This window comes from Geotrypetes seraphini, chromosome 15 (assembly GCF_902459505.1).
Source record: "Geotrypetes seraphini chromosome 15, aGeoSer1.1, whole genome shotgun sequence".
NCBI classification, from domain to species: Eukaryota; Metazoa; Chordata; class Amphibia; order Gymnophiona; family Dermophiidae; genus Geotrypetes; species Geotrypetes seraphini.
The window spans coordinates 33,578,000-33,592,684 of record NC_047098.1 but is presented as its reverse complement, the minus strand read 5'-3'; the positions used below and the strand labels follow the sequence as shown (position 1 = coordinate 33,592,684).

The following is a 14,685-nucleotide window of genomic DNA, read 5'->3' as shown; positions in this document are numbered from 1 at the left end:
TTCCCTGTGCAGCAGCAGCATTTCCCCTACCCCCCTTTCCCTTCCCGCGGTCTGGCCAGCTCCCTTAGTCCCTTACCGCCCCCCCCCCCCCCTTTCCCGTGATCCCGACAAACCTTCCGATTCAAGCAGCATCTGCAGCACTCTATACACTGCTGCTTCGGGGCCTTCTACTGCCCAGCAAATCAGGGCAGTAGAAGGCCCCGAAGCAGCATGTGTAGAGTGCTGCAGACGCTGCTTGAATGGGAAGATTTCAGGACCCGCAGCCCTTGCCGGACCCGAAGCGAACTTTGGGGGTTTTTGGTTTTTTTACGCGGGCCCAGTCGGAACAGGAGGAGAAGCCTGGGAGGCAGGAATTAAAGTTCGTTCCGGCCCCCGCTGTCATCGCCCTGGCCAGTTCACATCCTTCAGACAGAAAGAGCCGCCGCAGCCGACAGGCTCTGCTCCGCCGCGCGCATGCGCACTCTTACCTGCGGGTCCCTACAGCGCACGGAAAACGGGAGCACGCAGGTGGGAGTGCGCATGCGCGCTTAGGGCTTTATTATATTAGATGCCTTGTGCACTAAGCTCTTTTTTTGGATGGGGCGGTGGGGAGCTAGTGATGGGAGTGAATAATAATAAGCATAGATGGAGGCTGTCCAGTATAGGATGATGAGGTGAGGCTGAACAGTTTGAGCATGAATGGATACTAAATGGAGTCAGAGAAACCTTATAGAGAGCTGCTTGATACGTGTGTAAAACTTTCCAGATTCCCTTTTGCTGGAATATATAGTTATATTGGGAGCAACACTTGTAGACCTCTATTATAATGTTTATAAGATACAGGGTTTTACTTTTCAGCCTGTGTGTTATCTGAAGGAGTGGGAAATGGAGAGTCAGTGAGCATATGTTTCTTCCATCTTTCCAGACAATTTTCTGAAAGATTTAGAGAGAAGTGCAGGATAATAAAGATGAAAGGCATTGCAGCCTCTCAGAACAGCTGAGAAAATGAAGCCTTTAGCAGGAAGATCAGTTGGAATAGAGAATGCTGCAGTCTTTTATGCTTCCTCGGTGTGTGCATATATATCTATACACATCCACACTTGGAGGGTAATTTTATTACATGGCTCCTGGCTGTCAAGGCACATAGATGCATATGTTGTGTGCCTGTTTTATAAAAGAAAATATGCCTTTCTAAAATGGTTACAGTATATACTCGAATATAAGCCAACCTGAATATAAACTGAGGCAACCTTCCCCCCCCAAAAAAGGAAGAAAAAAGGTTGACTCAAATATAAACCGGGGGTGGGGGGTGGGGGTAATATTCAAGTGCCTTGCCCTTCTGAGCTCTGCATCCAGTCCTCTGCTCTGCCAGGCTTAGCACCCTGTCCCCTCTCCCTTCCTGATACGTTGCAGGCCTCCGCCAAGCCTGATGTAAGACCTGGTGGTCCAACGGTGAGCTGGAACAGGAAGTATCCCTCCCATCTCCTGTCCCAGCTGACTGTGACAACTTTTACTTCCCTCCCACCTCTCCTGCTTACCTTTCTAATCTATGTTATACCATTGGTGGGCCAGGACAGGAGATTTCCATCCCGCCTCCTGTACCCACTGACTTTGACAACTTTTACCTCCCTCCTGCCTTCCCCTCGTACCTTTCAATTCTCAGGTGGGCCAGGACAGGAATGATCTTCCTGTGCAGAGCCATTAGTTGATTGGCTGCCACAAGTTCTTGCAGCAGTTAATCAACTAGTGGCCCTCTTCCTCTCCCTCCCTCCATTCTGTATCCCAAGTTTGTGTGTCCCTCCTGTTTACTTGTTCTGGCCAGCTCCCTCCTCATGCTACCTTCCAGTCACATTTGTTTCTCTTCTCAAAGCTGCAGGCAGTGACTCTTACGCATGGCCTGCGGCTGACCTGGAAGTCTTCCATCTGATGTCAGAGAGAAGGCTTCTGAGTCAGCCACAGGCTGCGTGTAGGAGCTGCTGCCTGCGACTTTGTGAAGAGAAACAAGTGCAGCTGGAAGGCAGCAGGAGGAGGGAGCAGGCCGGAAGAGGTAAACACCCACAGGAGGGACACATGAACTTGGGACACAGAATGGAGGGAGGGAGAGGGGCACTTTGGGACATGGAAGGGAGGAAGAGAGGCGCATTTGGGCACAGAAGGGACAAGCAGGACCCCCCATTCGTAATTGGGGACTGCCTGTATGTAGGTTTCTATCCCTGGAGGGCTCACAAAAAAAGTTACAATAAGCTACAATTGGATTTGAACCAACAGGGATTATAGTTAAGATGATTAATTTTACCATAAGTTCTATTTTTGCATAGGGTCTCTTGCATAAAATGGGACTTTGTTTTAAAATAGGTTATATTACCACAAGTTGTATTAGATTATAGAATTTAATCTAAGCTCCTTTCATTAAACATGAAGCTCTCCACACCAGAATCCCTGACTACATAGCCTCTTTGACAATCCCATATGTTCCAGTACGTCATCTTCAATCTCTAAATGACCATCATCTTGTTCTTCCCAGTCCCTCACACACTTATTGGGAGCCAGCTAGAAGAAATGCTTTTTATTTTTTGAACCTTTTTCTCTGGAATGTCCTGCCCCTTTCTTTCCATTCAAAACCTTAAAAAATTTTGATAGGTCTAAAAACTTTCTTCTTTGGCCAAGTCTTCAATGCTTCTTAGAGTCTTTAGGGCCTGACAGCAAATGGTGTTTGACCTAGGAACACGTGTAGTCAGTGTTACTTGGTTATTTGAATGTCCTCTTTTAAAATTTAGTTTTTTTATTTTAGTTTTTATTGTGCATTGCCTTGATTTGCTTTGTAAAAAGGGCAATTTTTTTAATTTTTAATTTTTTTAGCAAATACGAATAAATATAAACATCTTAATAGTAGCCCACATTGATAGCTTCCTCCCCTTAGATACATTAATTATTTTGCTAGAATATCCCTGGATTCTGTTGAAAAAATAACCATTGCTTATTGATTTTGCTTACTCCACACATAAATTATGTTTCTTATGTTTTTGCCCATTTTTTTGGGACAGTAAACTTTGGTCCTGGGGAAATTTATGAATGTAGAATTATCCCTTCAGTTCCTAGGAAATATTTTCACTGCAGCTGGTGCTGGTATCATTGGCATCAACCATACAAATGCTTATCAATATTAACTTCAATATATCCATCAAAAAGAATCAACCAGATATTAATGTGGTTTGAGTATATATGATTACCTGAAACTGCAGGTATTCAAATAAGTTTACATTAAAATAAGAAGGAGCAGTCATATACAAAAACCACCTATATTTGCTTTCACCTCTCTAGAACTGATCAAATGTTACTTGATGTACAGTTTCACCTTTGTTTGTGTTAGGTCTCCTTTTGTTTGTGTTAGGTCCCTTTAGTTACTATGAAGGGCAGTAGATCCATGGCACCCTCTTTGCTTCTATTTAAAATGATGCTGAGAATGCATGGAAGGAGCACACCAAAGGGGCATGCCCCTTTGTACATCCCTTTGTGTGTATACTTATGCTCATGGTTGGATTCCTCAATTTCATTTGGTATATAAGATTCTTTTATGGGGTGTTAATTGCTGTCTGGCACCTTTTTCTTTGACTGATATAATCAGATTTTAAGTTGAGTGTGCTAATTTTCCTATGGAGGTAGCTCGGTGACTGGCAACAGGTCTGGTGGGGGGGGGGGGGGAGTAGGGAAGGAGAGATGAAATGCTGAAAACTGGAGGGGTGGCAATTTATAGGTTATGGGAGGGGGAGGTGTAGGAAAACCCTAGCTGGTATTCTACATTTGGGGAGCTGGGCTTCTGTGCTCCAGTTTCTTATGAGTGTCTTAAGGATTCTGAATGGATTTTCTCATGTGGCAAGGCCACGAAATAGGCTAGTTTTGCACATAGCATACAAAGATACCAAGTCTCACTCATTAGGAGTGTGTTACATTTATACTCTTTGAGCCATAATGATTTCTGCATTTTTCTGCCACATTTTCTTAGTCTCAGACTGCAGTTTTTGATACATGAAGATCTTTTCCCTCTCCATATAATCCACAAAGTAATTGCTGGAACTGATGCCTGTATGATCAATGCCTTGCTTGTGTTTTCTCCTTTACTACTTCCTTGCATCTAGCATTTTATTGATCAGAATGGGGATGTCCCAGGTGATTATAACCGCTTCATTCTCCAGAATTCTCTTAGAATCATGATCCCAGTACTTTTTCAGTACAGTGATGTGTAATATTTTAAGTTTCCAAAGAATGCTATATGATGCATTTGGTGCTTGCTTGATCCTTTCTCGGTTTGTATTGTTCAGTTGGTTAGTGATAAAGTTGCAATGCTACTTCATTGTGGTGGCCATTCTCATTGCATTAAGGAAGGTTACCCATCCTCTTAAATGAGCAAATGTCCACACTTGGTCTCCAGGTCTTAAATGACTATTGACCAGTTTTCAGCTTGTCTCTTGTAGGCAAGCTGGTGGAGCAGGTTGTCCTACTGCAATTGCAGGATTTTGTTGGTGCTCACAGTATTTTAGATAAACATCCATGTGGCTTCAAAAAGGCCATGGAACAGAAATTTAGATCAAATTTCTCAGGGTATTGGATCTGGAAGTAATGTGCATCTTTTGTTTCTTGATATCTTAAATCTATGATGCTGTTAACCACAGTGTTTTGCTAGTCAAGCTTACTAGCATTGATATTGCCTCTGTGGAGAACTTTAGATAAGTTGTGAGGCTACCAGGATAGATAGGGAAAATGCTTGAGTACTTGATTGTAAACCGCTTAGATAACCTGATAGGCGGTATATAAATACCTTAAAAAACCAAAACATAAGAATTTCCATACTGGGACAGACCGAAGGTCCATTAAGCTCAGCATCCTGTTTCCAACCCAGGTCCCAAGTACCTAGCTAGATTCCAAGGTGAGGATTGGAGCTGCTCAGTCTGAGTTGTAATTTTTTTCAGATCTTTTGGAGCTCTCCTGACTTTTTTTTTCCCAACATCTTTATGTTCTTTCTTAGCTATCATTAGGGTCAGTTGCTGAGTTTATGCCAATAACATTATAATGTTTCTTTAGTTCAGCCCCAGTTTTTAACCTTCTGAGTGCTGATGGATGACTGCAAACACTGAAACTTAATACGGTTTAATCATCCAAGATCCGAGGTTTTTTTTGGCTTTCATCTGAGTAGATAGTGGAGGATTTTGTTTTGCCCTTGCAATCTAATGCATTGTATTTTGGTATTCTGGGTTCTGAATTGATTTTGAAACCTAGAATTAAGCAGATCCACAGTCTTGGAATTTTTCTCTGCTTTGAGTTGCATTTGAAAACAGATAGAAACATAGAAACTTGATGGCAAATAAAGGCCAAATGACCCATCTAGTCTGCCCATCCACAGTAACCATTATCTCTTTCTCTCTCTGAGAGATCCGATGTGCCTATCCCAGACCCTTTTGAATTCAGACACAGTCTCTGTCTCCACCACCTCTTCCAGGACACTGTTCCACACATCTACCACCCTTACTGTAACTGCTCACAAGACTTGATTAATTCTGCTTCTGATCTTATGCTTGATATCTAGAGTTTCATTTAATTATAATGGTTTTGGCTGTTGCGTACATGCCTGATTATTTCAAATGTTATTTTGTTACCCGCTAAGAAGTTTTTGATTGGCAGGTGATAATCCTAGTGAGAATTTATATACAGCAGATGCTTTTTCTTAAACTTATTTTGAGACCTGCAGTTTTATAATACATTTTATCAATTGTAATATTTGATTGAAATATAAATATATTGCTTCCTACATCAATTCGTGATCTAATTTATTGGACAGCCAGTCAAATAAATTATGCGCAAGCTAGAGCTTAGTGAGTTCTGCCAGGCAGCAGAGAATCAAGAGAGTGATGGTTAGATACAGCTAGCTAGGAAGACACACCACTTGCCAGGAATGCTAAGTTGAAAAGGTGAGACTTTTGAGTCTGTCTTGGAAAGTGAGGCATAAGTAAGATTACAGATGAGTTCTATCCCCTAGGACAGGATAAAACAAAGCATGGTGGTAAAAATGTTAAATCTATGCAAAATAAAGACCAAAAATATTCAAGATAATCAATTTACAAAACAAAAAAATATTTACCCATGAAAAACATTTTATTAAATATACAGGGAGGGAAAATATGCAGAGGTTTGGTTTCAAGAATACATTCCAACATAGATTTGTAGAAGGTGTGGGAGAATTTTTAGTAGGGTTGTGCTTGAAGGGCATGTAGAATATGGGGGTATTGGGGGGTATGCATGTTTGTGGATGTTGCATGTATGTGGGTAAAGTGTGTGATAAAAGTTTGGTGGGGGGGGGGGCACCTAGCTGGATTCATGTGGGATATGTTTTTGAATTGTATGTGTTTTCTGGAGGCACCACTATATTTTTGTAAGTGATATGGTTGAAGGGAGTGTGCTCAGATATGTGGGAAATTGTGAGGGGTGGATATCTCTGGGTGGGTAAGTAATATGTGTTAGGATTATTGTTAAGGTTGGGGATGTACATGTGGGGAATAGTTGGGGCAGGTGTGCATATGAGGCACAATGCCTGAGTTTTCTGTGTGAGGGGGATGAGTATTGAGAAGGTGTGTCTAGAAAATGACACAGTGACAAAATTTGTCCCCGTCCCCGCAGATAACCATGGAACACCATCCCCAAGTCATTCTTTAAGGAGAGAAGGAAGAATCGGAGTATGAATGGGCCCAGCCACTGATCCTCAAGACTTGCATTGAAGAATGTTGGTGTAGAAGGACTGAGGTTGAGACAGACACTAAATAATGACACAGGATGGTTAGAGCATAAACCATAAGCACTGCCATACTGGGATAGACTGAAGATCCATTAAGCCCAGTATCCTATTTCCAGCAGTGGCCAACCCAGGTCACAAGTACCTGGCAGAAACCCAAAGAGTAGCAACATTTCAGAGCTGAGATTGTGATGTCATAATGCCTCATTCTATCAATGCTTACAAGCCGACCTCATCAGTGATGTCACAATGGGTTCATTATCCTCTATTTGGCTCACATAAGAATCAGAGTATGAATGGACACAGCCACTGACCCTCTAGCCTTGCATTGAAGAATGCTGGTATAGAAGGATTGAGGTTGAGATAGACATTAAAGGATGGGCCGTGGGCCCTTATCTGCCGTCTATTTCTATGTTTCTATGGTTTCCCGCGGTTATCTGCGGGAACAGTGACAGATTCTGTCACTGTATCATTCTCTATATACATTATTTTTCCTATATCTGAGTTGTATTTGCTGGGGCAGTGTACATTTAAGAATGTGAGGAGGTTATATATGTGGGATGTGTGGAGGTTGTATATAGTAAGGGTGTGGAGGTTAGAACCAGTACAAGGGTAGTAGACCTCCTAGGCACACTTTCAGCCTTGCACCTCTTTCAATTAACCTTGAGGCTCTTACCTGCAACCTCCCTGCCCCCCAAGACTTGATAATTAAACTTAACAATCATGATCATCATAAAAACATCCTATGAAATTGCAAGTTTTTTAAAGTCTGTGCTAATGGTTCTTCTAGTCTGTGTATCTGTCAGAACTCATTGTTTTGCTTTGACTGCAGCTGCTCTTTGCTACCTCAAGAAACTTCTGCCCTAGGCAAGTACCTATTCTTGCCTAATAGTTGGGCTAGCTATACTGTAGGTGTGAAGTGAGTGTGGAAGATGTGGGCAATTGTGGAAATATATATGATATGTATGAGGGTATATGTGTGTGTTTGTGTGAGGCAGGGTTGTTTGTGTGGTAGGTAAGGATGGCGTTTGGGAGCTTTTTGGTAGGTGGGATATATTTAAGTGTGGGACATAGAGGATGTGTGGTGAGTATGGAGGTCTTTGGGTAGAGATGACTTTGAAGGAGTTTTGGTTCACCTTTTCCTCATTGCTACCACCTTGGATTGCTTGGGGGTGGGCTGCTTAAGGAATACTGTGGTAGAAAGCAGTGGCAATCTTTTTGGAGGCTTGGCTTTCAGAATATATTGATCCTATGTGTCTAATTTATAAACTCATCCAAGCTATTCACATTTTCCTGCATGGCTAAATTTAGTGATTTCCATCCATTTTTTTAGAGTGTTATATAATTCTTTCCAACATCCCATTTGTTGGAAAGCATAAAAGGAACAATAAACCCAAAGACATCTTTTGATAAGAATACACTTCTTGTAATTGGTAATTGTTATAATGCTATTTTATAGATATTATATTTCTGGTTGTTCCCACATAGCGCAGATGTTTTGCTTTTCTCCCCATTCCAGATGTGCCCTTGCATACTGTCTTCTCTGTAAATCCTACACCCTTCACTATCTGCTCACTCTTCAAATCTGTGAAATACAGCAGGTGACTGTCTTTTATCTCATGAATTTATGAATGACTGTGATTCGTAAGTGGTGAAGGAAGGCGGCAGCAATTCAGTTGCCATTTTCATTGCCACTGGAATAAAGATGAGTCATTCTATTAGAGTTCTTCTGTTCGGGCTGTGCAGCTTATACAGAAATGTGCATGGATTATCCAGGTAGAAAAATATTTTATGTCATTTAGGAAAATTTTTACACCTTGTTAAACATGCAGGCTTTTGTCTAGAAGATAATAAACATGTGGCAATAGGAGCCTTTATGTGTGCATCATGTCATAAAATTACAAGCATGTATAGATAACAGGAAAAAAAATGGCTTAACCCTTAACTCTAACAAAAAACAAAGAAAAATCCAAGTTTGTGCTGGAACCGTCGGTTCACGATAGAAACATAGAAACATAGAAAGATGACGGCAGAAAAGGGCCACAGCCCATCAAGTCTGCCCACTCTACTGACCCACCCCATTAGGTCTGAGGCTTATGTTCATTATCAATTTAAATTGCGGTTTGACTCAAAATCTTATCAACCTTGGACCCCTGAAGAAGGCGTGTTTACCGAAACACGGACCGTGTCAGGTCCATTGGTCTGTTGAAAGGTGGTATCATTGACCGCATTTAATATTTGATTCAATAAACATAGCCTGCATCTTGTACATATTGTCTGCAGTTTGTTCTTGTTTCTCGTTAACCCTTAACTCTGAAATTAGACAGCAAAGCCTAACAGACCAGAAGAACCTCTATCCCACATAGGAAGGCTGTGCCCACACAGGGTAGATGAGGAAACTAATAGAGACCTTTGTACGCTAAACTGAAAATTATTTTTTGAAATTTAAAGAAGGTAAGATGGCAGTTCTTAATAGCAAAGGGAGTTATCATATCAGCCAAGTCACCATGCTGAAAACCCACATTCTTGCAAAGAAGGTTTCTGTGGACTAGTCTAAGCACAGAAAGAATTAAGAAACTGTCCCACAGCAGCTTTAGTTCCAACCTCTTAAGAAGTCTGTAGGATGTAACTGCTTTGCTGTATCCAATAGAGTGTTAATGGAGGGTGAGACTGGGGGGCTCACAGCTGAGAGTAGAAGGAGAAATGGTCATTCATTTGCGATACTAGGCCCAGAGTGCTAAGCATTTTTTCTGTATGCACTTCTGATTCAAAGAGAAAACCTTTATCACTAAGAGCATTCTAGCATATTTCCAAAAGCCTCAGCATTCGCAGGTGCGACATCCCTTGGTAGCATTGTCAGGGCCGGCTTAACCATAAGGTAGATTGGCGGTTGCTTAGATCAGCAAATTCGGGGAAGGTAGCTGCCAGCTAAGTATCTTGCCTGAAAAATAAGTGCCCCTCAAGCAAGCTGCTGTACCATATGACTGGTTGGTGCCTACCTCAGGATCTGAAATGGTGTTAGGGACAAAACCAAATCTGGATAGCAGAGTTGCATTAAATGTGCTTTCTCTTTCTATGTCTCTACAGCCCTTCAGTTTACCAGAAGCCCTCCAACGACGCCAGGACTGAAGGGGAGGAGCGAGATGGTTTGGAAATCACCTCCCGATCAAAATACTCATCCAAGAGCTACCTGAGTGATAGTGACCCAGAACCTAATGAGCCTGAAACTACAGCATAGCAGCCAGAGTTTGGCAGTGAGAGCATCAGGGCCTAACCTGCAGCTCCTTCATAGATGACCCGGCTAGCGTCCATGCATGCCATGTTGCAGCCTGCCTCGAACGTATCTTTGTAGGGGGATAGTCTTCTGTTCCTCTCTGGCTCTGCTGTGCAGCAGCACAACCTCATTTTTCCCTGAAGAAGTTCCTTTGTTGGGATCCAGACAGACAGCTGAATGTAGAATCACACAAGATCCTGAGCTTCTGGCCTCTTGCTGCTGGTAAATGCTGGAGCAGGGGGGTCTTCTCCTCTTACTCCCACTACAGCTTATTCTCTCACTGCCTCCTTCGTGCTCTTTGCTTTTCTTCAGAGAGCCAAAGATGCCACTAGTTCCCTGATGGAATTTTCAGTGTTGAGCCTGGCATGAAAGCACCAAAAAAGAGATATTGCTGCATTATACTCATAAGTTACAATGATATTTAAAATGAGAAGTTATTCCCTTCACTACTAATTGTGTGAAACTACTACTGTTTTAATTGGGAAAAAGATGGAGTATTATTTTTTTCAGAGCCTGGGTTTTTGACATTAAGAGGCTCCAGTACTGATTTTGGTTCATTCCCAGTGAGGCCTGCCATAATGCCTTTGCTCTTGGGTTTGTACACTATCAGAATTTTGCCTGTAAAAGTCTTACCCCCAAACACCCCAAACAGATGGATCTTGTGTTGGCCCTGTATATGGTTCTCTAACTCCTGTGAGGCTTTGTGGGTACAATGGCTGCCAGGAGCACTGCAGTTGGAGAAAAACTGAGAAACAGAAAAAGGCAGCCCATGGATTATTTATTTCCTGCTGATTCTTCTTTAAAGATCAAGAGATTCCCAGAAACTTGTTGACATAAATTGACTGTTCCCAACCTGTTCACACTAACACACATGCTCGTGCCATATGCATATATGCACAGATGTGAATCTGATGTCCTCATGAACCTGCAAACATACCTGATGTTCTACTGCATATGCAGACAGACACCCGGCATCTTAATGCACACCTGGTTTTCCCTTGCACATGCAGATAGGCACTCGGCATCTACATGCGCATCTAATGTTCCCTTGCACACGCAGATAGGCACCTGGCACATTATTGCTTAACTAGTGTTCTCTTGTACACGCAGACAGGCACTCGTCAACTTCATGCGCACCTGGTGTTCCCTTGCACATGCAGAAATGCACTTGGCATCATCATGCGCACTGGTGTTCTCTTGCATGCGCTGATAAGCACTCTGTATCTATATGCGCACCTGGTGTTTCCCTGCACACGCAGATGAGCATCTGGTGTTTTATTGCTCCTGTAGATGTGGTACTTGGTGCTTTCTTATTTCTACAAATGGGCACCCAGTGTTTTCTTACACATGTAGATAAGCACCTGGTGTTTGCAGGTATGTACAGACATGCATCTTGTATTTTCTTGTATGCTGTTCACTTTTCCAGATATGGAATAACTAATGCATAATGGCAAAAAAAGAAGGTTTCAAATCTGTATATCATTTAAATGATGGGTTTGTGAAAGATGATGACAAAAGCCTTCACTATGCTGCTACTAATGTGTCTGTGTGTGTATATACATGTAGACCTTTTGCTTTCTGGCCCTTGTACACTCCTCCCAGATCCGATGGCTGCAGCAGGGAGGCAAAATTAATTTGGACTAACTGAACTGGATAATGTATGAGAAGGGGTATAATTAAGTTAACATGAACGAAATGAACGCCCCGCCTCCCCTTTTCCCGGTAATCCTACCAAGATTATATATAATATATTTTTTGCACTAATTCAACTGTGCATTTTCCTTTATTATCCGTTTCTTTTAAATATTAAAATAAATATTTCTGGCTGGTGACGGTAGGATTTTGCTTTTTGTTATAAAGGCATCACTAGGAATTCAGTCCGACACATGCTTGAAATGGCTGTTTTTTACATTTTCTTTCCTCTTTTAACAGCAAACATCTTTGTGGTCTGCAAGTGTGTAGGTATGTTTTGAGGGCTCTAATGTTTGGAGGAGCAGGAGTTGCAAGACGCAGGGAAGTTTAGCATGGCCTGGAGTCAGAGTAATTATTCTATATAACTAGTACTGTTGTTAGAAAATGACATGGGGACCATTGCAAACCGTGGTCACTGCAGTAAATCCGCAGGAATGGAGACATTTGCAACTGGTTTACTGCAGGAATGGGGACAAGACCTTTCACTGCCTCGCGGGAATGGGTACAAGACCTTTTACCGCCCTGTGGGAATGGTGAAAAATCTTGCTCCTGTGGTAAAAAAAATTGTGTCTGTGTCAGCCTCGGCATCTCCTTTCCAGCTTCTCTTGTGCCTGTTTTACTTTCAGGAGCTAGCCATGCCATGATGAAGACAGAAGGTACCCAAAACCAAAGCCTGAGACCAATGTGATTTGAAGTGGAGGGGATATGTGTGAAAGGCAGGGGAAACAGAGGTTTTGTCGATCCTTACTCTGTATAAAATCATAACTATTCAAGGCTTGTGCGGATGGGATCTGACAGTTTGCAGGCGGGGATGGGGCAGAGATGGGTACTGAGCTCTTGATGATGGGACAGCTCGTGGGGATGGGGCGGGGACGGGGCGGGAACGGTGATAAATTTTTTCCCTGTGTCATTCTCTAACTGTTGTCCCAAGCCTGTAAGGTTGAAAAAGTATAAAGCGGAGGATGAAGATTGAGGTTCTTTTTCCCTCCACAAAAACAGGTTCCATTTGTTGACATTGCCCATCCAAAATCTTGTAGAGTGAAATGTTTAAATGACTTTGAAGGGTGTCAGGTCAAAAGCGCGCCGGGACAAAGGCGCGCCCAGACAATTGAGCGCAGCGCGGAGGTGCGCGCCGTTCAAAATTACTGTTTTTAGGGCTCTGACAGGGGGGTGGTGGTGGGGGAACCCCCCACTTTACTTAATAGACATTGCGCCGCGTTGTGGGGGGTTGTAACCCCCCACATTTTACTGAAAACTTAACTTTTTCCCTGTTTTTAGGAAAAAAGTTAAGTTTATTGTAAAATGTGGACGGTTACAACCCCCCAAACCCCCCATAACGCCGGCGCGATGTCTATTAAGTAAAGTGGGGGGGTTTCCCAACAAAACCCCCCATCGGAGCCCCTAAAAACTATAATTTTCTTCGGTGCACGCCTCCGTCTTGCGCTCAGTTGTCGGCGCGCGCCTTTGTCTTTCGCGCCGTTGTCTAAGACACTAGGTGAACCTTTGTGTGCCATACAAATGAGCTCTGGCTGCTTCACCATTCTGATCTTTGAATTTCACACATATTTAACCCACTGAATCCCTTGCCTCGGCACTAGTACCCTGCTGTCTGCACTTTTCTCTATTTCTTTTTGCATAGTGCCGAGCTGAAAGAAGGATTATTGCCAAGTTCTTGTAATGCCAGAAAATTAAGCAGGGAAAGCTGTTCTGCAATCAGTGTAAAGGAGCTGGGGATGCCCAATCAGCTTTGGCAGACACAATGTTGCCTTAGCAGAAAGGCTGTCTTTGGGGCTGGCCTGGTGGTTCAAGTACTGCCATACAGAGGAGCCTGGGTTTTATTTTCAGGTCAGCTCTTCTGCTCTGAAGGTCAGCTGAGGATGCTGCTGAGGCAGGGCTTGCAGCTGCAGAGGGAGAAGAGTGTCCCAGTCATTGTGCAATAGTGACAACCACTATTCTGGAATAAGCCCTGGTGCATTATCCTAGCTGTGGACTCTCAATGCAGTGACTTTACTAAAGTAAGTTGGCAGGGAACTTAAATTAGGAGAAAAATTCTTGGGTATTTGTTCTGATTCATCTAGAGCAGAATGAGTACAGAAACTTTTCATCCTTCTACATGCCTCATGAACAAGGTAGCATATGTAGCAGATAGTGGAAGATTTATGGAAATTGGTAATGGCAATAACTCAGTGTATTTAAAAAAATAAAAGGGGGAGTTCCTAAGTTATCCAGTTCCAGGAGGAAGATTTTGTACTAGACCTGATTTTCTGACAACCTGGCAACCTCATCTTCATGGATTATGGAACAGACAGCACTGATCTCAAACAGTAGAAAAGGACATTGCTTTTGACTTAAGTTCAAAATCAGAACTTGCTAAAAAGTCTTCCTCCTGAGACTGAGTAACTTGGCAGCTCTTTGCATCTGGGGAGGGGGAGTTGGGGGGGGGAGAGATCTATACCCAACAGAGGCTCGCCTGTTCTTAAGGAGTCTGGGAATGATGGTGGAAGTTACTCCATAACATTCCAGCTAGCATTCTGGGCCTGATTCTCTAGGATGCCAATCTTGGCAATCGCAAATCAGTGAATAATTGCGGCTAGTTCTCCTGACAGACACCTTATATGTGGGTCAGCGTTTCACAGGCCTACATTTAAAGCATCTGCCTCGGCCTATGGAGACACATAGGGATGCTTACCAACGCCCAAGGCCACTTCCAAAGGAAACCATGCCACACCTTGGGCATCCTGAGTGTTTTTTTAGAAGATGTGTGTCCCTATTGGCTACCAAACGGCCGGAGAATGCATACAGCCGCCTAAAATTGGGACGCACAGTTAGAGAATCAGGCCCTCTGTGACCAAATGGTTTTTCTGCCATATCTCCTTGTGCTGTTCTGGAATGAAAGTGTTAGCTCTGGAATGGTACTCTTCGAGCGTAGTATGCTGGCTGAGGAAGCACTGGGTACCTC

At 42.9% G+C, this 14,685-nt stretch overlaps 1 protein-coding gene across 6 annotated transcripts in view; it reads left to right on the top strand.

Annotated features, from left to right (window-relative positions):
• MYO18A (myosin XVIIIA) overlaps positions 1–11,871 on the top strand; it is a 361,012-nt gene extending 349,141 nt beyond the window's left edge. For 4 of the 6 annotated variants that reach the window (XM_033921154.1, XM_033921156.1, XM_033921151.1 and 1 more), the window contains one exon: positions 9,848–9,986. Coding sequence is in view for 2 of the 6 variants with exons in the window: in XM_033921174.1 (XP_033777065.1) it covers positions 9,848–9,998 (151 nt within the window). In the remaining 4 variants the exon portion in view is untranslated. Of the gene's footprint in view, positions 1–9,847 lie in introns of all 6 variants that reach the window. The other 2 variants (XM_033921174.1, XM_033921173.1) reach the window with 1 other exon arrangement.
• The last annotated feature ends 2,814 nt before the right edge of the window (positions 11,872–14,685 follow it).